This window comes from Phodopus roborovskii, unplaced genomic scaffold, assembly GCF_943737965.1.
Source record: "Phodopus roborovskii unplaced genomic scaffold, PHOROB, whole genome shotgun sequence".
NCBI lineage: Eukaryota > Metazoa > Chordata > Mammalia > Rodentia > Cricetidae > Phodopus > Phodopus roborovskii.
Window position 1 is genome coordinate 31605087 of NW_026126571.1, and position 24913 is coordinate 31629999.

The 24913-nt window shown below is 46.9% G+C and overlaps 2 protein-coding genes across 2 annotated transcripts in view; both read right to left on the reverse strand.

The window, feature by feature from the left end:
• On the reverse strand, positions 1–2096 carry Atp6v0e2 (ATPase H+ transporting V0 subunit e2). Its single transcript, XM_051203094.1, has 3 exons — positions 1908–2096; positions 584–631; positions 1–126 (listed from the first exon to the last, which is right to left on the reverse strand). The coding sequence occupies exons 1-3, from the start codon at positions 2009–2011 to the stop codon at positions 33–35; spliced, it is 246 nt and encodes an 81-aa protein (XP_051059051.1). The 5' UTR covers positions 2012–2096; the 3' UTR covers positions 1–32.
• Positions 2051–24913, reverse strand: part of Znf862 (zinc finger protein 862) — a 27168-nt gene continuing 4305 nt past the window's right edge. Inside the window, exons 4-7 of the mRNA XM_051202978.1 lie at positions 23041–23215; positions 12059–12182; positions 9214–11210; positions 2051–2169 (exon numbers count right to left, since the gene is read on the reverse strand). Of these exons, the coding sequence (XP_051058935.1) occupies positions 2051–2169; positions 9214–11210; positions 12059–12182; positions 23041–23215 (2415 nt within the window). The remainder of the gene's footprint in view (positions 2170–9213; positions 11211–12058; positions 12183–23040; positions 23216–24913) is intronic.

Sequence of the window (24913 nt, forward strand, 5' to 3'; positions counted from 1 at the left end):
CTGGGGCCAGAAGCCAGCTGATCACTCAGTGGTCACTCCCACAGGAAGCGCACATACCAGATGGTCTCATTCTTCAATTGTGGCCCAAACAGGGGGTTCAGCTGGGCCAAGATGGCAATGAGCCAGCTGTCAAGGACAGCAGAATGAGGGGACTGGGCACAGATGGGACCCATCCCACATACCAAGGGAGAACTTGGCTCCTCTGTGTCCTGGCTGGTACAGGGAATTGGGGTCAGGATATGCGGGTTTTGATGTGAGTTGATTTGATTTTCTGTAGGTATGTAAGGTCCCTGAGCTAGGACTGGTCTCAGGGTGAGGACGTATCCAGGGGCATTACCACACACCCCTCTACTGCCCCCTAGTGATTCTACACTGGCTTTAGTCCAATCAAGCAAGCATAATCTGGAGTGGAGCAGGAAAGCTGTGTTTGAACAACCAATCTGGGGGATTCTGATGCCCAGATAGGAGCAGACACTACTGAGCTGGCCCAACTCATCTGGAGGCAACACACAGATCGTGTAACTGTCACCTGGGAGGCAGAACCAGACCACAGCCCCTAGCTCCTGGGGAAGGTGGTACTCACAAGAGGTAACAGCAGACAGCAGTGGCTACCAGCATGGTGATGATCACCCTGCAATAGCAGAAAGAGAAAGGCAACCTTGGCACACAGAGTAAAAGAAAGACCTTTCCACATGAGCCTTCCTGGTGCCACCTGGAAAGGAGGCTGAGGTCTGTTCTGAGCAAGAATTACAATTTCTCTGTCCTTGTGTTGGAGAAGGCTTTGCCCGAGCTCCGTTTGTGGCAGCCCATCATAGAACGGCCTCAAAACTCATCTGGCAAGGTCAAAGAAAACAATGGATCAGAAGATGGGGCAGAAAGCAAGGAGGCAGGACCAGTATTGACAGAGAAAACAGGGTCTTTGTACCCACCCAGTGAAGTTCAAAAGTAGAGGCTTCCAACACAGCCAGAGAGATGTGTTACACAAGGAGTTCACCAAGGTGTTTGGGGGAGCCCAGCTTAAATCTTTTTTAAAAGACTTATTTTTTTATCTTTACTTACTTATGTGTACGTGGGTATGTGAACGTGTGTGCTGGTGCCCAAATGCCAGAGAGGACCTCAGATCTCCTGGAGCTGTAGTTAACAGTCGTGAGTCACCCTGTGTGAGTGCCAAACTTTGGTCCTCTGGGGGAGGTTCTCTCCAGTACCTTCAGATGTGCAGGCTCCAGCTAAACCTTAGGCTAAACCTAATCCAAGACAGAACCCAAGCACTTCAAGGTAGAGCTTAAGACAATAGTGCTGGATCCTCCCTTTAACATTAAGAGAAAGCTTGGACCACACTTGGCTGTGCACTGGACAGTAGTGCTGAGACAGTGCACGAGGGGGCAAACTGAGAGGTTAATAGGAGAAGGGGCTAGTAAATGGTGCAGAAATCTGCTAGAAACGTTCCAAAACTGAAGGGAGTTAAAATCATCCAACACATACAACCTGCGCAGGGCGTTGTTTAGGGCAACCTTCACAACAGCCTTACAAAGTAGGTACTGCCATCGTCCCTATTTTCCTCAGTGAGGAAACGGAGGCCTGCCATTTGCCCAGTGTCACACAGGTGGCAAGGATGGCACATCAGTGTCCATGGGTGGCCTTTACCTACTGCAAGGGTGTGTGTGTCAGGGGGACATTTAACCCCATTCAAAAGTCCCCTGACTTCTGAATCTACCCTTCACCAGCCCTCCTGCCTGATTCCTAGCTGCTGCGACCCAGGGTACAGATCTGGTAGAAGTCATGGAGAGGCATTCCAGCGTAGTTATGAACTGTAGGGTAGCTAGCAGGAGTCCCAGGGTGAAGGGACAAGCTGAGTCAGGGGACAGGAGAGGGTCTGCTGGGCATCGAGGCCTGCTCGCTTTTCTTACCCGCGGTTGGGTCCTTTGGGCACGAACCAGGGCCCAGCGATGCCGATGAGGCCCCAGAATGTGGTGAAGATGATGACTGGGAGGGCAAAGGAGTGTGCTGTCATGGCTCGGTGCGCGATGCTCTACTCGGGCGGGATGCTGGGTCAAACAGCGGATTCTCCAAGCAGGTGCACGGCCTGGAAGAGGGCGGTGAGCATGCGCAACGGGATCCCAGGCCCTGAACCAAGCGAATCTGCGTTGGTGCGTCTCTGAACCCCGCCTTCTAGGAACGCAGCCGGCACACCAGCTGTCACTCAGGGCCAAGGGCGGGGCTTCCGAGGAATCCTTTTTTTTGATTGGCCAAGTAGGGTTTTCCCCGCCCCAGGCTTGGGTTTGCACTTTTTCCTTTCCCTTTCCCACCAGGATGTGGTAGGTGTGCTTTGTGATCTGGCAGCCCTGGGTATCTGCGGACAGGGGACATGGTCTTTTCCCCCCAGATGTGGCCAGCCTTCTACCTACGGCAGATGCCACGTCCCCATCCAGAGATACGAACCACATCACTCCTACTGTAGTGATTTCGCCACATGTTGTTTTAGTCGGGATCTACATGGCCAAACTGGCCTTGAATTCTTTCTTGCCTCACTCAGCCTTCCATGTCTGTGACTACAGGTTTGTGTCACTGTGCCTGGCTTTCTGCCATAACAGAGGCAGATGATGGGCTCCAGTCAGATGCACATCCGCACAAGGGCTTCTGGCAGCTGTCTTGACAATGTATGGAAAAAGGCTAAACTATGAGTCACTTCAGGCGTCCTTCTTGGGTACAGAGGTGAACGTACCTGTGGGTGCTGAGGGTGGCAAGAGTTATGGACAGAGGCAGAGTTGAAAGAGCCTAGTGAACGGCCCAGTGGCACAGCCACATCTGATTGGAACAGCACAAGTCATAAGTCAGCACAGCTGGTGACAAAGATCCAGCAAAGCTGAGCCGCGTGATGGCCAACATGCCACCATATGGTTTTGATTTTGATCTCAGCCTGTTGCATACTTGGGGAACTTTTAATATTTGTATAATTTGGGGATATTGGATTGATGGAAAATTTCTTATGAATCATTTATGCCTTCTCCCAGGAGTACTGCTTCTTAGCTTACTCAGCAAAGTCCTGAACTTACTAACCCTCTTGCTTTTAAGGAGATCTCCTTATCTACTTGAAGGTTTTCCCATACCTTGGAGGTTGTGACACACATAAAGATGCCAGAGGTCTCTATGAGACTATGAGACACTCTTGAGACATCTGTCCCTGCACTTACTCAGAAACAAGATAATCAAAACAAAGTAAACTCAAAAAGATCAACAAAATTCAGTGGGATAGAGGAGTTGTCCACAGGTAAGACTGCAAGCCTCTTCCCACTACACACTCAGGCAATTATGTGGCATATACAGCAACAAAATTAGATTAGCTGAAGTTACCTGTGTCCTACACAGGCTTATACTGATGGCAAAGAATGATGTAGAAAGATGATAAAATTATTCTATAAAAATAAATGTGAACATTGTGCTATGCCAGAATTTGAATAATAATGGCAGCAGCTTTGGCCTGAGGATATTTCTTGGACATGACCATTAAGAGTTAATAGTGCATTGCTTGGGACATGACAAACTGCCCAGACTGGCTTGGAGGTTTTGTTTTAGTTTAGTGTCCTTGTAGCCACAAAAGCTACCAGCCTAAGAACAGGCTCTCAGATTCCTCTAGATTCTTAAAAATTGGGTTATGGGGTTATGAGTAAGAATAATTATAAAAGATGATCCTGTTTATCAATGATGTTGGAAAGGATAACTCTGTACTGCCAGTTTATTACTGATGACTAAAAGATGAATAAGAGAAAATGTTAAACACATCCAAAACCAAAAATGTTATGACCTATGCTTTGGAACAACATGAATGTATCCCTACTTACTAAATTCTGTATAAATATAGAAGCACTATGGCTGCTAGTCAGTCAGGCTGCAAGATTCTCCTGACCATCATGGCCTGACTCACTTCCTTCCCTCACCAACTCTTTAAATGCCCCTGGGACCTGCATCTCTGCCAGGGATGTGCTGCTTCTGTCTCTCCTAAGACAAAGCTAAGAAGTATCTTGTGCCTGATCCCTTCCATTGCTGCTCTTGCATTTCCTTCCATCTTCAGACCCTGCTCTCATCCGGAGGTAGACATGGGAAAGCCTGGGGTCTGAGGATTGTATTGACCCAAGGGGAGACCCTATATTGAGGGGGCTCTGTCCTGGAGTCCCCAGCAACAGGGGCTATGACACTTGGAAAGTGCAATGTAGCTAGAAGATACAGCCTGGGTTCCCCTCACGTGTGGAGAAGGCAGAGGCCCCCAGGGCTTAGCTCACTCCTTCCCCTCCCCACCCTCTAGCATGTTCTTTGAAGAGGTTGCTTTGCCACCTGGCAAGTACTGCCTTCCCTGGGAGCTTTCCTGCTAAGGCAATGCAAGGTTCATGCCAGCCAGGTGAGACTGCCTATGGTAGTCTGTTTCTAGGATACACCCTCCCACCTCCATGGAAGGCCAGGGAGGAGTCTCAGGCACCACTGTGGGCTGCCTCTTCTAACTTGTAGCTGCAAAGCTCTGGCCCAGAAACAGTCACCCATGCTATTGCTTGAAGTGTTTCTCTAGATCCACTGAAAAACCACACACATGCAGATGTGATGGACTGAATCTCCTGGCCAGAGATTTGGTAGTATTCCAGCATCTGTGCCGCTTTGCTCCATCCTGCCAGGAGGGCTAGCAGAGGGTATCTGACTGCTGACCAGAGCTAACCAGGGTACCCTGAAACAGTTCCTTGGGAATTCTGTTGGGTGGTGTCATGGCTTTGGTGCTGCTGGTGAAAAGTGGGTGATTTCCCCCTTGAAAGTGGGCTTCTGGATGAAAGCTCTCTGACAGCTGAGCAACAGTGACATGGATCACCTGATTCTATCTCAGGGTGCATTCACTCCTATTTCCATCTTCTCATACTCACTCAGGATTCAGAGAGGAAGGCCATACAAAGACAGAAAAAAAAAAGTCAAATTCTACTTTATCAAATAACAAAAGGTAAGACTTGAACATGTTTTAACCTAATTTGCACATCTTTGAAACCAGGAGCCAAAGCATCCCAGACCAGTCATCCTTGTTCCCAGCGACACAGGTGCCAGTCTGAGGGAACTGGTGACCTCCACAGTCCTGATCACACTTAGCACTCTAGAGATTTATCCTTTGTGGTATAGGTTTGGAAATGGCTACACTCACAGTTCAACTGGCCAGGGCCAGAGCTTCCTCACTCTCTCGTCTCTATGGCTACTGAAATCAAAGTGCTGAGTACAGTGCTAGATACTTGGAATGGTAGTCCCAGGGAGCACCAGTTATCAGGGGAGGGATAAGTGCTAGGAAATATAGAAGATGCTGTCAAGAGAACAGGAGCCAGGGGAGATGGCACACACCTTTAATCCCAGCTCTCAGGAGGCAGAGGCACACGGATCGCTATGAGTTCAAAGCCAGCCTCATCTTTAACGAGACATGCAGGTGAGATGGGGTGATGGTAGTGTCAGGAATGTGAAAAGGCAAAGATGAGAGGAAGGCCAGGGCTCTGCTAATGGGTTGTCTCCCGCTTCCTCACAATGCCCTTTGACTTGTTTGCCCCTGAGGCAAAACCAGGATGCTCCCAGTGAAATGCAGCCACCCCTAAGAGCAAAACAGGACCTGCCTGAACACAAAGGCTGCAAGATGAGCATGCTTGCCATGTGCCCACCTTGAGGGACTACATGAGAATACTGCTTGTCTCGAGCTGGCAAAGTAGCAATGGGGAGTACCTTCTATGGTCCAAAAACTTGAATAAGGCAAGCTAAGTAGCCTGTTCTAGGCACGACGGCCACCCAGCGCTGTGCTTCTGGGTAGACTTAACCTAGAAACACCCTGTTCTGTGGAGCCCCCTTTTCTACCTAAAGAAAACATTAGGAGGTGACCTCAGGGTACTGGTGTGGAGAGGACAGGGAAGCCATCCCAGTCCCCAAACTTCATTCCAGAAACCATGCCTACATTACTCACAGCTCTGGTGAGGGGACTTTTCAAGGAAAGATGCTAAGGGAAAGGTGAGCCATGTGGATGGAGACCTTTATCTCAGCCCTGACCTGGCAAATCCCTGGACTCTGAAATGACTGCCCGGGCCACCTCCCAGATCTGGAGTCGAAGGCTTGCCTGTCCCTTTCCCCCAAGTCCCCAGGCTGGATGGGAGATTTTCCTGAGTAGAAAAAACTACACTGCACACCAAGACTAAGTGCTGCGGCTGAGAGCCATGAGGTCTGGTTAGTGCTGAGGCACCTGAGTGCAGCATCAATGGAGTGCACGCACCTGCTGGAAGGAGTAGATGGGTGGCTTAGTCAGAGGCTGTGTGCTTATGACACAGAGCAGGGGCTGCAGCAAACAGGCAGCAATCAAGGCTCCTGCCTATTTAAAATGAGCAGGGGACAGAGGCAAGGAGCCCTCCTATTAGGCAATCCTCTAACCTGGAGCTAAAGGCAGAACCTAGACAGATCATCGTAACCAAACAGGCAAGCAGTGAGCCTGCAAGGACAGGCTGCCCTGGAATGAACAGAGCTTCAACTCACAATAAAGGGGGAGATGTGAGAGGGCCCACAGTTTTACTGGAGTTCCTTCTATGAGAAGAGATGTGGCTATAAGCCAGAGATACCCACGAAGGTCCTAGGGAAGCTTATGAGAAACCACGGCTGCTGAGCTGGTTGGGGACTAAGATTCTACTCATCCAGGATGGGGCATGTTTGACAAGCCCTGGTGCTTCCCAGCAGTCTGCAGGGCATTCTACACAAGGGCAGGTGCAGCTGTCCTGTGGACAGCATGCGTGGCCAGCACTTCCACCCCCAATAGATCCTAGCAGCAAAGCTGATGCCTTTACTGCTAAGGGCAAGGGCAGGGTAGGCGCTAAGTGCTCTAGACAAGTCCTTCTTACCAGGACTTTGCGGATTCCAACAGGCACTTGGATTCTCTGTGGCAACTACCACATGAGGAGTGAAACTGAGGCACAAAAAAAGAGGAAGGGATTAATCAAAGGCACACTGTCTGCAGGAGAGCTGGCCTGGACCCCACACCTCCTGACCCCTACCTGTCATACACTCCTCAGAACACTGCCTGGTGCCACAGCAGCTAACCAACCCTAGGGCTCCGGGGTGGGGGGTACCAGGCTCCCTTCAGAGAAGGCATGCATGTCTCACTGTGTAGGAGCTGTGCTGAGACCTGCTTTCTTAGAATGTTGGTCTGTTTTGTGTTAAAGGCAGGCCTTGGGGGGTAGGGTCTCCTTGATTCTACTGTATGAGCCTCCACAGTGGTCCAGAATGGCCTGGGGCTTCTCCAGCAAACCAAGGTAGGACCATGGTCATTTCCACCATCAAAGTGGCCCTCCTCAGAGGCCACCTCTTATTCATGCCAGGGATGCAGAGAGCTGGGGTGTTCCGTTTCAGGAAAGTCCTCTGACACCAGAATGGGGTGAACTCTCTCATGGCAGAATTCTTTCTTTGGGAAAACCAGACTTGAAGTAAGTGCCTCTCTGGCACGCTTTTGCAATGGGGGTAGGAGTGGGGGTATTGCTGTGCCCTGGGGTCCTTGTTCCTTGGGAATGTCTGCTATAACCCTTTGTCACTGCCCACATTCTGGGCCCATGAGGTATCCGAGGACAGCCTAGAATCTTCCGAGAGGCTCTCTCCATGATCAAAGTGCCCCGAAGCTTTGTCCAGGCTACTCTTCAGAACTACAGGGCCTTTGAGATGGTCTAGGGTCCAGGCACCTTCACCATGCGGTCCTGCTGGAACATCATGGCTCCCTAGATGGCGTGCCGATGTCTTGTGAACCATGGACTCTTCCTTACAGAGAGCTGCCATCCCCTCCTTCCTGAGCTCTATCTGTAGAGGAGATGATGATAAGCACACCCAGCAGAGGATGGGTGCCTTCCCTATCCCATGTCTAAGCGTGGTACAGGCAACATTCAGTACAGACCACACAGACCAGCACTGCATCCCACACTACAAACCTGCCCCCCCCCCCGGGGCAATGGATTGGGTGGGGGCTTTGTCACTAGGGGACATTTGGAAATGTCTGGAGGTCCTTTTGATTGTCACACCTGGGAAACAGATATTGGTATTCCAGAGGGAAATTAGTGGGTTAGAGGCCAGGGACCTGCACACATCCACTGTATAGGGACCCATGGCAAGGAGTTATTGGGTCCTGAATGACCACAGGCTCAGAAGAAAAAAAAAAAAAGCAGTGGGATCAGTAAGGAGGTGATTGGCTGGAAGTGGGAGCAGTAGGAAGGTGATTGGCTGGAAGTGGGAGCAGTAGGAAGGTGATTGGCTGGAAGTGGGAGCAGTAGGAAGGTGATTGGCTGGAAGTGGGAGCAGTAGGAAGGTGACTGACTGGAAGTGGGGGCAGTAGGAAGGTGATTGGCTGGAAGTGGGGGCAGTAGGAAGGTGATTGGCTGGAAGTGGGGGCAGTAGGAAGGTGATTGGCTGGAAGTGGGGGCAGTAGGAAGGTGATTGGCTGGAAGTGGGAGCATCAGGCAAGGTAGAGAACAGGGTAGGGAAACCTCACAGATGGAGGGCTTTGGTCTCCAGCACTGGAGGAGAGAGGAATTTCCCAATCGGCTGTCAGTACTATGATAAAATACAACCTCCCTGTCTGGCTGGTGAGCTAACAGAACCTCCCCCATCTGTTTCCAGGCTCCCCTGCTCCAGGCATTCCCACAGCCCCAAATGAAATACCTCTCCACACCACTTCCTTCAGAGCCCCCCGACCCTCACTGCTGTCTTCTCTCCTGGAGCTCCACTGCCTGCCCCGAGTCAACCCAACCCAGCTTAGAACATAATAACACCCTGGCCCAACACCTCCAGCCCATGAATTTTAATTTCCAGCAGTGGGCTTCATCTTAGTGCCGTGTGCTCTACTGACCAGACTGTTGTGTGCTAAGTCACTACTAGATGAAAATCCCACCACTAGGATACCGGCTTGCAGAGGAGCTAACCCTAACCCTAACCCTTCAGCTGGGGCAGGAGACTCCAAATTGTGTGAGCTGCTGTCATGAGCCTGAGCACCAGATCTCTCTAGCTAGGTCACTCTCTTTCAGGATAGTTCTGTCTCCAGTTTCTCCCTGCAAGTGGCTGAGCACCCTGCACACTCCATACATAGGTCCCTCCTTTGAGGGTTGACTTGCTCAGACTCTGGCTCCGTGTGGGACTGGGAACATATGGGGCTCATTTTTGGTTCCCACACAAATGATTTTGTGTACTTACTGGCATGGGAGTGGGTAGGCACCTGAGCATAGATGTGGCTGAAGCGTCGTCCTGAAGAGGTCATGTACCAGTGCTGGATGGCTGGCTGGGGGTCATATTCTGTGACTGCCACGCCATTCACTGCCGTCATCATGAGTGTGTTGAGCACCTCATTGGAAAGCTTAGTCCTCTCATCAGTTCTGATCCTGTTCATGGCCTTGAATCCCCGTTCACAGCAAGAAGTAGAGATGGGCACGATGACCACCACGGCCATGAGCTTGCTCAGTAGAGGGAATCGGCAGTGTTGAGTCAGGGCATTCTTACATAGCACGGAGAATGGGAGGTTCTGGGTAGCTGCTTTCAAGCTCAGCCACTCCTCCAGCAGCGCTTCCTCACTGTACCCCACAGGGAGGGAAAGTTCAAAATACCTGGCAAGGCTGAGAATGTCATTGTTCCCAAAGCAGGACAGTTCGATCCTGCTAGGCCAGGCCATGGTGTCTAATACCTCCATGTTTTTGAGCTGCAAGGGGCGGTCTGCATCAAACCTCTGCTGGAGGTACTCGACCCCAGTCAGGATCGTTCTCTCCCTGTCTGCCTGGAACCACTGCTCTGCCATCTCCACTCTGTCCAGGAAGATGCCATGGAGCTGCCCATCCTGGAAGCTGGCATTGAACTCTTCTTCTTTGGGCCCTGCCTGTTGGCGGAGACTCTCCAGCGCCACATAGGCATGCCCCAGGGTAGAATTCACTTCTGTGACCAGCACAAGCTCCTTCTGGCACACCTCAGACAGAGGCCTGTAGATGCTCAAGAAATCCAAAAGAAAGTGACAGAACTTGATGAAATGGAAGCCCTTCATCAGCTTCAGCATGCCCTTGGCTCTCTGACCAATCTGGCCGCCAGCCTCCACCACTCTCTGAAGATGCCTGGCTAGGGCAGGCCAGCACACAATGAGTGTGTTCAGAGTGCGTCTTTTGCTGGCCACCCATCTGATAGTGTTCAAGTCCTTCAGACGGATGATTTCCTGCTCCAAGGGAGCTGCAACACTCTGCAGCTCACTGAGCCTCTTATTTGAGGACTGATAAAACTTGAAGACAGTCCGGATGTGCCGATCACACTTCCTCACCAGATCAATGCTCCCACAAGCATCCACCACTGCCACATGAAGCCGGTGGGCCACACTGTGCACAGGCAGCAGCTGAGGGATGATCTCCTGGAACTTTTCCACAAGGCCTCCCTTGCAGCTCAGCATGGTAGACCCATCAGTTCCCAGAGCTACCACCCAACCAGGCTTCCGGAAAGGGATATCCAGCTCATCCAGGGTAGCAATAATGGTCTCAAAGTACCCATCTACTGTCTCACTGGAGAGAGGGGCTAGGGTGATATATGACTCCTTCACCTCCATCTGCTTCAAGTAGCGCATGTATATCCCCACACAGGCCTGGTTGGAGGAGTCTGTGCAGCTGTCCAATAGCAGGCTCACACATGGGGAGTTCTGAATGTCTCTTAGGATCTCCTTCTTCAAAGTTTCGGAGATATACTTGATGAACTGCGTGCAGGCAGTGCGATTCCGGTACTTACCTAATAGCGTAGTGCCAGTATTCTGGAGGAGTTGCAAGAGCTTCTCAAAGTCATTCAGAGGCCTGGAGTGGTACGCAATGGAATAGGCAGCATTGAAGAAGGGCTCCATGTTGGCCATGAGGTCACTGGAGATCTCTGGAGTGAGAGTAGGCTGAGGACTGTTATCTCTGATCTCCACAGTGTTGACACACAGTTTGTGTGCCTTACTGACCTCATGGTATTTTAAAGTTTCCACTTTAAAAGGCCCAGTGTAACCTTGGACCAAACGGGATGACTTGTCGTGGAGAGTTGGTCTTTCTCTGCAAACAGAGCAGAACAGCTTGGTCTCCTTGGAGTCCATTACTAACCAGGGGAACTGCCCAAACCACGACCTCTGAATGGAACGGGGCCTGTATGTCTTCTTGACTCTGCTAGGTCTGTCCACTTCTCCTTCAAACATGCTGGGAGAACAGTGAGAGGTACGTGTCTCTGTGGAGGCTGGAAGTGAGGAGGACTCTGTGGCTGAGGCCTGGGTTTGGATGTTGGATTCTCTGGCTGCTGCCAACTTTTTCCCTTTGAAAGAAAATTACATTGTTTTGTTTTGCTGTTCCTGGCTCTGTGGTCTACCAGCTAAAACAGAGAAGCCAAACACAGTCTCTACTATTAGTGGTCAATGCCAGCATCTATGAGCTCTATGAGCATTACTAGTGAAGGGTAACCTTGCAGAAGTGGCATACACTTGTTTGTTATTTTGCTGGCTTCCCCATCTACTCACCTAATACCCCAGGACTATGAGACATCAGATGCTGATAAACTTGGCCATAGACATTATTAGATAAGCAGGCAACTTTAAATCTTCTTGTGAAGCTTCACAAACAAGTGAGGTTAAATCCAAGGATCTTCATCTCACGAGTCTCAGAAAGGAGGTCAAGACTCACACAGTGACTTATGGACTAGGATGTGTAAAACATGTAGTTCTCACAGGCCACAGAGCTGTCACTGTTCCCCAGGAGGGGAGGGAGAGGAGGGGAGGAAAGGGAAGGGGAGTCAGAGAGTCAGGCCTAACCCACTGCTCTGCCCAGTGTCTTTCATTTACCTCCCCCCAGCTCAGCCACAGCCATCAGCACTTCTGTTCATCAGAGGACCTTATTTCTTTTGTACTGCCCCAGTGGCCTAGACTGTTCTACAGTCTCAGGTAAGGCTAGTTCCTTATTCATCTTTTTCTACCGGTAGTCCAGGAAAAACATGGCTCAACTCATGTTGCATGGCTTCCCACAGTTATATGTGTCTCAACCTGTACCTTTAGAACCTGATAAGGCTTGACTCACCAAGGGAACGACTTTTCCCTGACTTTAGCCCATTAGGGTCCTTGATCCAGGGTGAAGCTTTGCATTTCAGTTTTGTGATCAAGTCTGGCTTGGCAGCAGGTGGTTCTGTTGCAGAAATGAAGATTCATAATATCACTAGGCTGGCAGAGCACATAGCCCACCACAAGCTAGACCTGGCCCTGCAACATGCAGAGATGACTGGATTCTGTCCTTGGTAAAGGCCAGTTAGTGGGAAAGACTTAGAATATGCTCCCATCTGAATGCCAAAGTAGAGGCCAGAGAGGACTGTAATTCTAAGCCAGGATGAACTACTTCTATGGCTAGCTGTGGAAACCAAGAGCCAGTGAGATACTTCCAGAAGAGAAGTGGGGGAAAGAAACAAAGAATAAAACAGGAGAAAGATCCAGGCATGCAATGCAAAGCCCTATACAAGAGGCTGAAATTGCCATCAACTGCCCGTGCTTAAGCACCACCCCCATATAACCTCAGCTGGCTTTTGTGCAGGTAGCTAGCTGCATATATTTGAATGAAGACTCTTGGAAGATATCTACCAACTGCAATGGATCCTGAAATAGGATTAGGAGAGTTACACATTACTTAGCTCAGGGCATGCAAACTCGGTTGTTATTTAATGTAAAACCCATGACTTTCTTTCCTGTCATGCTTTTGTATGTCTGTGAAAGTGTACAGTAATGGGTCAGCAAGGAAGCTCAGTGGGTAAAGTGCTTAGTGCTTGCTACTAAGCCTGATGACCTGAGTTCAAATTTCCCAGGAAGCACATGGTGATAGGAGAGAAATTATTCCTACAGATTGTTCTCTGACATGTACATCTATGCCACAGCATACATATTCCATCCCCCCCCACAACACACATACACACATGTTGTTTAAAACACATAGAGGTAACTATGTTCTGAGTGCCTCTGGGAGGAACTGAAGGAGTGTGTTTATCTATCCTTTGGACTGACTGAGTATTCATATTCATGACACGGGTATCTGCGTGTATCCACATGTCTACTCTTAATAAAAACTAAGTAGGTAAATGATTAAGTGTGGCAGACTGAGTGAAGGATAACCAAAAGCACAAGCCCAGAGAAACACTGTGCTAGACACACCAGGAGACAGAAGATGTTGGGGAGGCTGGTGGTCAGCACAGAACCCCAGACCAACACAGAAATGTAGGCTCTGGTGGGCACAGTCACCAGTGGATAAGGAATGAGCAGGGCTGATGCAGGACCAATGCTGGCTCAGAGACCTAGGGCCTCCTAGGCTCTCCAAGGAACCGGGGAACAACGCCAATGCAGGGGAGCAGAGGCTGAGCACATAGGAAAATCTTCCAAGAGAAACTCCAGATGCCAGGACACTGAAAAGTGAAGGAGAGTGGTGTTTAAAACAAACTGGTTTTAGTTCGCAGGCTCAGGGGTACACTGCTAGATGCCAAGCACCCTGGCTGGTGTTTGCACCCTCTGCACAAGTGACAGGGAGGGTGTGTGTGCATCTGCATACGTATGTGTGAACTGGAACTGTCCTTCCTTTCCCTCCAAACATCAATATATTCTGAGTTTTGCAGTCTCTTCTATGTCACACACTCAAATTACAGCTGGTCCTCACAGTGTCACCTACCCTTAAATGATTATACAGAGCTTCCTGTTGGCTTTTAAGCCTTTTAAAATTTTTTAAAATTGTTTTGGTATTATTAAACATCATCATTATTACTATTATTATTAATAATAATAATAATAATAATAATATTTTGAAAAAAGGTCTCTCCATGTAGTCTTGGCTATCCTGGGAATTTACTATGTAGACAGTGCTGGCCTCAAACTCACAGAGACCCACCTGTCTCTGCCTCTCAAGTGCTCAGAGTAAAGGTATATGTTACCACACCCAACAAGGTTTTGTTTTTAAAATAGGAATGAACTTAGAAAACAATAGTTTAAGAAAGCCTCTTATATGACAACAAGAGACTAAAATAAGCAGGGGAAGGTACTAGATCTAGAGATACTGCAGGGAGCAACATGGAATTTTAAAGCAGGAACTAAGAATTCATATTGAGGGGTTGTAACAGGACTCAGCAGTGAATATTGCTGATCTTCCAGAGGACCAGGTTCGGTTCCCAGCACCCACACTGGTAGCTCATGACTGCCCCTTGTCCAGCTCTTCTGAGCTCTGTGGGCACTACCTCACACATGGCAGACATGCACAAACATTCACATAGATAAAAACAATCTTTAAAGAAGTTTTTACTCATTCGTGTGCATGGTTGTTTTGTCTGCATGTATGTCTATGCGCCATGTGTGTGCTTCTGGTGTCCTCAGAGGCCTCAGGATTAGAGTTCCAAAGTATGAGCCACTATGCAGATGCAGGTAATCAAACCCAGGTCCTCTGAAAGAGCAGCCAGTGTTCTTAACCCTGATCCCTCTCTTCAGCCCCAAAATTATTATTTTTAAAAATAAAGGATGGTCTCCAAGAAAAAGAATTAATACTGACAATAAGAAAAGTCATAATGGTACTGCAGGAGAGAAGAAAGTGATCTCAGAAATGATAGCAAAAACAGAAAATTCCAAAAACTCAAAAATAAAACAAAAAGCCCCAAAACCTGAATTGCTGGGTTATAAAATGAAGACACTTACCTGAAAGTTGTAAAAAATAAAACACAGAAAGTAGAAGAAAAGAAACAAAACAAAGTCTAAGTCTAGGAAGTATCTGCTAAAGAAGAGTTTTGAGAAAAAAGAAAAAAAAAAAAAGACTGAAGAAATCACAGGAGAAAATTATTTTCCTCAGCTACAGTTGGGGAGGGGAGCCCCAGAGCAAATGGTAACACCCACTAGAGCATATGATAAAATACATTAGTACACTAGATTTTTCAAAAGGTAACTATTACTTTTAATTAAGCACATGTCTGTGTGTAGGTATGTGTACATGAATGACCAGAGGTGTCGGGGCCCCTAGGCAATTGTGAGTTGCCAGACGTGGGTGCTAGAAAACTAAACTTGAGTCTTCTGCAAGACAATTTCATGGTAACAGCTGAGCCAATTTTCCAGTCTCCACTGGGATAGACTTTAAAAGCCCTCGGGATAAATAATATATTGTGTTCAAAGATTTAGGACTAAGAAGGGTATTTGATTTCTCAGCAGCACCAGTAAAAACCCAACAGAACAAAGCTTCCAAACCATGCTAAGGAAATGGTTTCTATCTGGACTACCGCACCCATCAAGTCATAACTCAACTGTGTGGGTACTATGAAGGTGCTTTTGCATCTACCATCTGTTAGGAAGCTACCAGAAGATGTGTCCACAAAAAAGAAAGTTCCAGGAAGTGGGAAAGTGACAAAGTGACAAAGGAGACTCTAAGCCACAGCTATGTGGCAGACCTAGTAACTAGTGTGGTCACTCATTTAGATGGAGTAGGGAAGAGCGCCCAGAAGAAGAATGAAGTCAACAGATCTCAGGATGTTTGACCATAAGGAGAGACATCAGATGTGTTTCTTAACTCCACTGGAGAGTTTGGGAAAAATCAAAGGGAGTACAATAAATAAATAAATAAATAAAAAATAAAAAAAATTAAATTAAAAAACATGAAAAAAAATCCCACTTTCAGGGTGAAAAAAAAATCTACAATGAAGGAAACAGTACAATATAGCACTCAGCAGTAAATAACACACAATCACAATTAGGTAAAAACTTACATTGACGTAACCATAAAAGCACGCTATACCTGTTCTGAGAGGATGGAAAGGACAAAAGTGGACCTGTGTGGCGTAAGAGGCCATGTCTTCATCCTCCACAGTAGGAATCACTACGTAACATCTAAAATTAAAGCAGGAAGAGTAATGAACACATGCAACAGTGTGCTTAAGTATGACTCTGTCTGCCTGTTTGGGCTGAAGGCATCAAATATAAGGCAACAAGGCCAAGAAGATGACTCAGCAGGTTAAAAATACTTGCCATTAGGCATGACAATCTGGGTTCAATTCCTGGGACCTATATAGAAGAATGAGAGACCCAAACTCCCACAAGTTGTCCTCCAACTGGCAGACACAAACCCACATACATGCACACAGATACAATAAATAAATATAATTCTAAAAGAATTTAAATGGAGTTCTGTTGTCTCTATAAGGGCAACAAGGCCCCTACTAGATACCACAGGCTAATAAAAAACCCAGTGCTAGAAATGGGATACTCCTTTTGGAGTTGGCCAGTGAGGTACCTCCAACATTATAGCCAATTGCCAATAACACTGGTTACCTTCTGGAATTTGATGCTGAGACCCTATAGCTGAAGACACCACTTGAGTCATAGAAAATGGAGAAATCAAGCTCATACTGACCTAGAAGCTTTATCCCTGTTGGTTAGCACTCATAGTGCCAGAAGGTACTATGCATGCTATTGTGGGAGAAATGTAATTAGAAATCTTATCCACTTGTGAGCCCTACAAGCTACAATAATTACAGGCCTGGCAAGACATGCCCACCGGTACAATAGTAAAAGTCATAGAAGTAACCAACCACTTTCTGCCTAGTGTTAAATCTATACCTGATACCATTACTGAGCCAAAAACCTGTGGCTAGACAGGTCCTAGGCCCTGGGGAGAACCTGCTATCATTCTAAATGAACACAGTATTTAACAAACCGCTAATGACTTATCATAATACCCATAGATTAGAGCACCTCTTGACGCCCATCAGAGAAGCTTCTTTCCTCAGCAGATGGCATTAGCGGAGACTCACAACTGGTGAAGGTGAAGAGAATAAGAGACTGTGGAATGTTCAGCCCTAAATGGGACGTCTGTATCATATACCCCCTTCCAAGGCTCAGGAGTCATTGCAGAAGAGGGGAAGGAAAGAGTCTAAGAGCCGGTGTTTTCTGGATGGAGCACTTGCATATATGAACTAAGAGAAGTAGTTGAGACATCATGCACAAGACTTTTGCAAGCTCAAATCAGACAAAAGTGCAAGTACTGGGAAGAGAGGTAGGCACAAAATTCTACCCCTTTTGGCAATTGATGGCTTCTGGGAAAGGGAGAGTCAGCCTTTTAAGGGTGTAGTTCTAAGTAGGTTGACCATGCTCAAATGAAAGATCATACATCCAAAAAACACATACTGGACTCAATGAGGTTTTTTTGTTTTGTTTTGTTTTGTTTTTAAATGATACTAAGTTGGATGGGTGTGGATCTGGGAGGAGTTGGAAGAGAGGAGTGAATACAATAAAAACATATGGTACAAAGTGATCAAATAACTAATATTTTAAAAATGAGGCACCTGCCATCTATCATTTAAGTAGGATCATGTCATGAACACATACAGCAGATGGTGCTGCCACTAACCTGTGTGTGATGAAGTGGTCAAGGAAGCAGGTGATGGAGATGTTGGGGGAAAGCTGTTAAATGCATTGTGAGCTCCTCCCCCTACCATAGGGGAGGTGGGGATGTACCACCCCTCTCCCTGTAGCTGGGACTTGTCATAGGAGCAGCTGAAGGCACTGCTTGGTCAGTAAACTGCAAGAACACCAAGGCCCGAGTTCCACAACCACACATAGGGTTCTGCCAGCAGCAGGAATGAGCTTGCAGCCCTTCCTCCCCGGGTCCTCTCAGGCAGTCTCTGGGCCAGGAGCTTGACTCAGTGTCTATGAGAATCAATGCAGGGAGCCCAGCTGAGCTTGCTTGGCCTTCCGACCCAGAGAACTTCAAGGCAATAAAGATTTCTGATCCTTCCTGGTTACTGTCATCCCCAGGGTGGCAGGGTCCACCCCAAAAATCAGATCTAAGAGAATTATTGTGCTCCTGGCTGTTCTTTGCCCCTAGTCCAGGCTGCCCTAAGCTACAAGCACAGTCCTGTGACTAGCTCTGGAGAAGTTGACCCTCTGGCTTCCCCTTGGTCGTTCTAGAATTCCTACTTATCTCCTAGGCAGAGCTTCACTCTCATTCAGTGACACTTCTCTCCAACTACAGCCTGAAGTTAAGAGACTCTTTCAGAGGCAGGCATTGCTCATCTGAAGGAAATGACCCATTAGCACTTGATGCCTCCTTCCCAGTAAGCATCCAGGTTAAGGTGCCATGGGTGCTGTAGAGGGCTTGTCCAGTACACACAAAGCACGGGCTCCATCCCTAGCACAATATAACTCTGGTGTGGTGTGTGCCTACAGTATTAGCACCTGGGAAATGAGGCAGGAAGGTTAGAAGCTCAATGTCATTTTCAATTACACAGTGAGTTAGAGACCATCCTGAAATACATGAGACCCTGTCTCAAACAACCAAAGCAACAACAACAACAACAAAAAACCAAGACTTAGGTCAGCCCGGGTATCTTTATTCCAAATTTCCATTCCCCCTCCCCACCTCTCTTCTCTCTCTCTCTCTCTCTCTGTCTCTCTCTCTCTCTCTCTCTCTCTCTCTCTCTCTCTCTCTTTCTGTCTCTCTCTCTCCCTCCTTTTCTTTCTCTCACAGAGTCTCAGGCTAGCCTTTCAAACCCTTGATCTTCTGCCTCACTCTGCTGAGTCCTGGGATTACAGGCATGCACCAAAAAGTCCAATGACAAATTTTAGTTGCTTAACAGTTAAATGTAAATCAGATTTTTAGATGATTTTTGGCAGGAAGCAAGAGACCTCATCAAACACTATCAAAGTGTGAAAACAGAATGTAAAACACGGACATAAAAGAACAGTTGCATATTCTGCAGAGTGACAAACAAGACAGCTCTAAATGAGTGAATCCAAAAATGAAAGACTAACAGGAAACCCTGAGAATAAAAGAGGCTGTAGATGGAACTCAGAGGCAGAGCATTCATTATCTAGCATGCAGGGGCCCTGGGTTCTGTCCCAAAAGCCATGAAAAATCAAATAGAAGCAAGCCCTCATCTCTCTCTCTCTCTCTCTCTCTCTCTCTCTCTCTCTCTCTCTCTCTCTCGTCTTTATTATCTTTAATATTTTCATTTTACATATAGATCCCAGTTCCTTTCCATCTTCTCATGCCACCCACAACCCCCCATCCACTCCCCAGGGAGTATGAGGCCTTCCAGAAGGAATCATCAAAACCTTCAAGTCATTTGGGGTAAGGCATAGGCCCTCCCTCCTGTCTCTAGGCTAAGGGAATATCATTCCATGGGGAATGGGCTCCCGAAGTCCGTTCCTGCACTAGGGATACATCCTGGTTCCACCGTCAGAGGTACCATAGACTGTCCAGGCCTCCTGACTGAGACCCACATTCAGGGGGTCTGGGTCAGTCCTATGCTGGTTACCCAGATATCAGTCTGGGTGACCATGAGATCCCCTTTGTTCAGGTCAGCTATTTCTGTGGGTTCCTCCAGCCTGGTCTTGTTCCCTTTGCTCATCACTCCTCCCTCTCTGCAACTGGATTCCAGGAGTTCGGCTAGTGTTTAGCTGTGGGTATCTGCTTCTGCTTCTGCTTCCATCAGCTACTGGATGAAAACTCTAGGATGGCATATAAGGTACTCATCAATCTCATTATCAGGGAAGGAGCAAGCTCTCCTCTCTATGAGAAGATGAGTATCCTCTGTAGGTTCAACACTGTGGGAACAGGCAGGAACTTGTGACAGGTGAGTGCATGTGACAAGAGTCTACATCTGCTGAGAAGCTCTGAGCCATCCAACTGCTAAATGGAGGGATGGAAACTAATATTAAACTTGATTGCATAAACTGAGATTTCTGTTTAAAAACATAGCAAGGGCTGGGGATGTAGCTCAGTGGTTGTACTGGATAGTTTTATGCCAACTTGACACAGGCTAGCGTCATCAGAGAGGAGGAGCCTCAGTTGAGAAAATGCCTCCAAAAGATAGGGCTGTAGGCAAGCCTGTAGGACATTTTCTTAATTAATGATTAATGGGGAGGGCACAGCCCACTGTGGTTGGTGCCATCCCTGGGCTGGTGGTCCCAGGTTCTAAACGAACACAGGCAGAATAAGCCATGAGGAGCAAGCCATTAAGTAGCATCCCTCCGCAGCCTCTGCATCAGCTCCTACCTCCAGGCTCCCCCCCTACTTGAGTTCCCATCTTGGTTTGCTTTGATGATGAACTGTGATGTGGAAGCATCAGCACAATAAGCTCTTTCCTCTCCAAGTTGCTTTGGTCAAGGTGTTTCATCATAGCAGTAGTAAGATAGTGTTGTCTTAGGGTTTTATTGTTTCAATGAGAAACCATGATCACAGCAACTCTTATAAAGGAAAACATTTAACTGGGGCTGGCTTACAGTTCAGAGCTTTAGTCTATTATTTTATGACTGGAAGCAGACATGGTGCTGGAGAGGAGCTGAGAGATCTACATCTGGGTCAGCAGGCAGCAGGAAGACAGTGACACTGGTTCTGGCTTGAGCATTTGAAACTTCAAAGCCCACCCCCAGTGACACTGCCTCCAACAAGGCCACATCTCCTACAGTGCTGCTCCCTGTGAGCCATGGAGGCCATCTTCTTTCAAACAACCACAGTAGTAAAGCAACTGCCTAGAATAAGCAAGACCCTCAGTTCCATCATTAGCATAAAAAAGCCAGACTCAAGAATAACAAACTCTGAAGTAACAGTTCAACTCTGTAATGATCTTTCCCATCGTAAACTCTGAGCAGAAGCAGTGGGGGAACAAATTAAAGTAAGAACAAAAGGAAGTGTGTGGCCCAAATGTGCCATAATGGGATGTCATCCACTTCTCACTAATGTGATCAATCCAACAGTGATCTACAGGGATGGTGTGGAGGACCAACTATTAGCTACCCACAAAGGGGATGGGGTACCAAAACCTAAAGACTGGCATCTTCTACTGCTTGAACTTTTAAATGACCTTATCTTATGCATGGTGCCATAACTTTAATGCCACCATGATGTACACAAATGTCTCAACTCAAAGAAATGGAGTCCAACTCTCTTTGTATGTAATAGACATACAAAATAAGGATTTTATCTTAGTCCAATGTAAAGTCAGTAGACAGTACAGTAGGGTTTACTTTGGACATTTACCAGATAAATGACTGAGGTCTGGGAGCTAGCTGTTTTCTCGTATGGAAAATATTTCTGCCAACTTGCAGAATTGGTTTAAATATCACTTCAAACACACAGAAGGCTCTCAACATAGGACCAGCCCTTGGCAGACATCCAGGCCACAGCAAAAGCCACTACTGCCACTTCCAAACATCATCATCATCATAATAATAATAATAATAATAAATAACCAAAAATAAGCATTCCTATGTATGCAGATAGATCATAGTATTTTGAGATAAAATATAAGGAACAGGTCTAAAAAATTAAAAGATAATGCAAAATTATCTGGAAGCAAACTGCTTTGCTACTGAAGGCAACTTAAAAAAAAAAAGAAAACTCAACTTTTTAAAGTGGTTATATAATTATTTATTTGTTTGTCTGATACAAGGTCTTACCCTGTAACCCTGGTTGATCTGGAGCTCTGTGTATGCAGCATGGCCTCAAACTCACAGTGAGCCTCCTGCCTCAGCTTCCTGCCCAGTTTCATGCAATTTTTGCAAATGATTTCCCCCTGGATCTTGCTTCCTAGCTGTATAGTAATGGGGTTGTAATGTTCTAAAGGCACACCACATTCAGAAGCACCCAGTTATAGGGGACAAATACAGGTCCTCTGCCACCATATGATAATGACTCCTAAGTAACTTCTAAAATGTCTGGGCAGTCATTTAAGCATTGAAAACAATTAGGTTGGTGTACTTCAGTGGCAGAGCATTTACCTAGCACATACCGGTCCTGGATTTCAAATTCTACACCACACACATGTAAGAATAATTTTGGAATTATGAATAATGATTAAAAACAAGTATATAGAATAAGAATGTTAGAAAGTGGAGCTGGAGAGATGGCTCAGTGATTAAAAGCACTATCTATTCTTCCAGAGAACCTAGGTTCAATTCCCAGCACTCACATGGCAGCTCACACCATCTGCTACTCTAGTTCCAGGGGATCTGACGCCCTCCTCTGGTCTCCACCAGCAATGCATACACAGTGCACAGACATACATGCAGACAAAACACTCATACACAGTAAAAAAGAAAGCAAAACAGGTAACACTCATACACACAAAAAGAAAGCAAAACAGGTATGTTAGAAAGTAATCCAGATTGTAGCTGTAGTGTAAACAAAGGAGCATGACCCTCAACAGAGCCATAAGGCTCTGTGTTTTTCATTCTAGAGAAGTCATTCCACAAACAGAAGCCATGGGCGGGGCGGGGGGTAGTGCTGCTGCAGTTCCTGAGTGTGCACAGCAGCCTGCTCTGCCACCTTACAGTACACACTAGTGAAACTAGGAAACACCAACTCTAGAACACATAGTGACGCTGCATGGTAAGCTGTGGTGTCTGCCACAAAGATGCAAAGTGAAAATGAGAAACAAATGTGGGAAAGGTCAGAAAAGCCCCTGCTGCCCTTGTAAGTCTCCAAGGCCCAGGTGACCAGGGCATTGTGCTGGCACCTGAAAAAGATAGAAGAGCCTCAGACTGCTTAGATGGAGTGGGAACCTTGGGAGGCCCATTTGTCTTCAGGTTCTGCTCACGCTGCTCCCATCCTCTGCCCTGTCTAGGAACTCTTTCTCCATCAGGGTGACCTGGATTTGTGTCCCTCATAATACTTCTCGAAAGACGTCTTGACTCCTCCCTCCCATACCCAGACTTCCCTGCCCCACTTCAGTAGCCCCAGGGTGCTCTTCCAGAGCCTTATGGAACTCTGATGCCACCTGTCCACTAGTCCCTAAAAGCCCGGAGCACTCAGCATGCATTGAGTACTGAATGAATATGAGTGGGGGATGGGTAGATGGATGGATAGGATGATGAACGAAGAGGTGATATAGAACAGTGACCCAAAACAGGCAATGTTCTAAAGAAGGGAAGACAGGCTCACTCTGCCCATAAGGAAAGGGAAAATCTGGAAGAAGGCCACAGCTTCTCTGAGGTCCCTGAGTCACTGACAGTGGTGTATAAAAGCTTATGGGAAGCTTTACCCAGGGAAGCCAGCAGCTCATAGTTCATCTGCATCACATCTCTGTAGAGCCTCTTCTGCTGCTTGTCCAGCAGACCCCACTCCTCCCGAGTGAAGTATACCGCCACATCCTCAAACGTTGCAGCGAGCTCTCCAAACACCCTGGAATCCTTCAGCTGCTCATTGTCAGAAGGCTCCTGCAACATAGAGCAGAATTGTTTACCCCACTGTTGGAGTGAGACATAGGTTATGTCTGCAGCCTTCTGAAGATACCCTTCTCCTGGGAATACCACCAAGTGGCCCGAGAATGAACTCCCTGCTGAAAGTCATCAAATCCACGAGCCCCAGATAGTACATAAACCAAACTGGTTCAGTCATACCCAAGTATCTTCAGGAAAGAGAAAAACTCACAGAATAGCACCTATGGCTGTATGCTGTCACCTGGAGACCCACAGTGATGGTAAACCCACTGTGGCTGTAGAGAAGGCAAGGGTGTGAAGGACGCACAGTTAGAAAGAACTAAAGGTGTGTCTAACTAGGGAGGGTTCTACACACAACACACTGCTAGAACGCTTAAGCTCTGAAGGTCAGATTACCTCCTAACACTAAAGATAGGGTGATGGGAGGGGTGCACGTCTTTAATCCCAGCAGAGGCAGGTGAATCTCTGTGAATTTGAGGCCAGCCTGGTCTACAGGGCAAGTTCTAGGGCAGGTTCCTAAGCTACACAGAGAAATCCTGTCTTGAAAAACCAAAAACCAAACTAAAACAAACAAAAAAGCAACCAAAAACAAAACACTAAAAAATAACAAGACCCTGAAGAGCAGCTTTGCTCTTTCTCTGGATTCTGGAAAAATTTGACCACGCAGGAGAGAGCTCATGCAATGTATCTGTGAGGAACATCTGAGCTACCCCTGACCCCTGACCACCAATGTTTTACTGTTAAATCCTACTTGCTTGAGAAAGTAGAGAGCTAGAGAAAATTCAAGTCACTCAAAGATCCCAGTGAACGGTTTCCTTAGTTACCAACTTTCCAGGAAAGCAGCTACTCATGAGACAAATACAAGCTGAATATTATCATCCAGCATAGCTGTACAAAATGGAAGGGAAGTACCAGGCTGGTGGTCAGGGCTCTGGGCAAAGGCCAGCACTGGCCACAACAGCTTGTGGATTTTGCAATCCATAAGGCAATTCTCCCTAAGTCTCAGTTTTCTCCTGATATGGTGAATTTAGCAATCCTTGCTTTACCACCTCAGAGTAACCTTAGACACAGCTCATCACATAGTACCTGTGAAAACTCTATGATGTTAAAATGCTAAAGATACTAAATATTACAACACAGGCTATGCTGAGTTTGTGATGTTAAAATGCTAAAGATACTAAATATTACAACACAGGCTATGCTGAGTTTGTGATGGTGGACTGTTTCTTGAGTTCTGTGGCTGTTCTGAATGCTGGATAAAGATCATCATTTCTTCTATGAAAAGTCAGGGTGTTCTGTACCAGGAGTTAGGCTTTGTTGTCTTTAAAACAAGATAATCCAGCAGTTGTCCTAGCTAAATGAGTTAATATCTATAAAGCATTTAAAGCAATACCTAGTGCATTAAAATAATATGAGCTAGGGCTAGAGAGATGGCTCAGTGATTAAGAGCACTTGCTGCTCTTCCAGAGAAGCTGGGTTCAATTGCCAGCACCCACATGTCAGCTCTCAACATTTATGACTTCAGTTCCAGAGGATCTGATGCACTTTTCTGGCTTCCACAGGTACTATGATATATACATGTGATGCAAAAACACATGTGCAGATACTCATACACATACAATAAAAATAGATACCAAAAAATAGAAAAGCATGTGTACTCTGGTGATCCTATGATGTCAGTGCTGAATATCACTA

Bases quoted from the DNA above. Each gene is read 5' to 3' on its own strand.
- Atp6v0e2 (XM_051203094.1), bottom strand. From the start codon at position 2,011: ATGACAGCACACTCCTTTGCCCTCCCAGTCATCATCTTCACCACATTC. The intron at 632-1,907 runs GTAAGAAAAGCG...CTGCTATTGCAG, and splicing joins CCCAAAGGACCCAACCGCGG to GGTGATCATCACCATGCTGG. The intron at 127-583 runs GTGAGTACCACC...TGTCCTTGACAG, and splicing joins GCTGTCTGCTGTTACCTCTT to CTGGCTCATTGCCATCTTGG.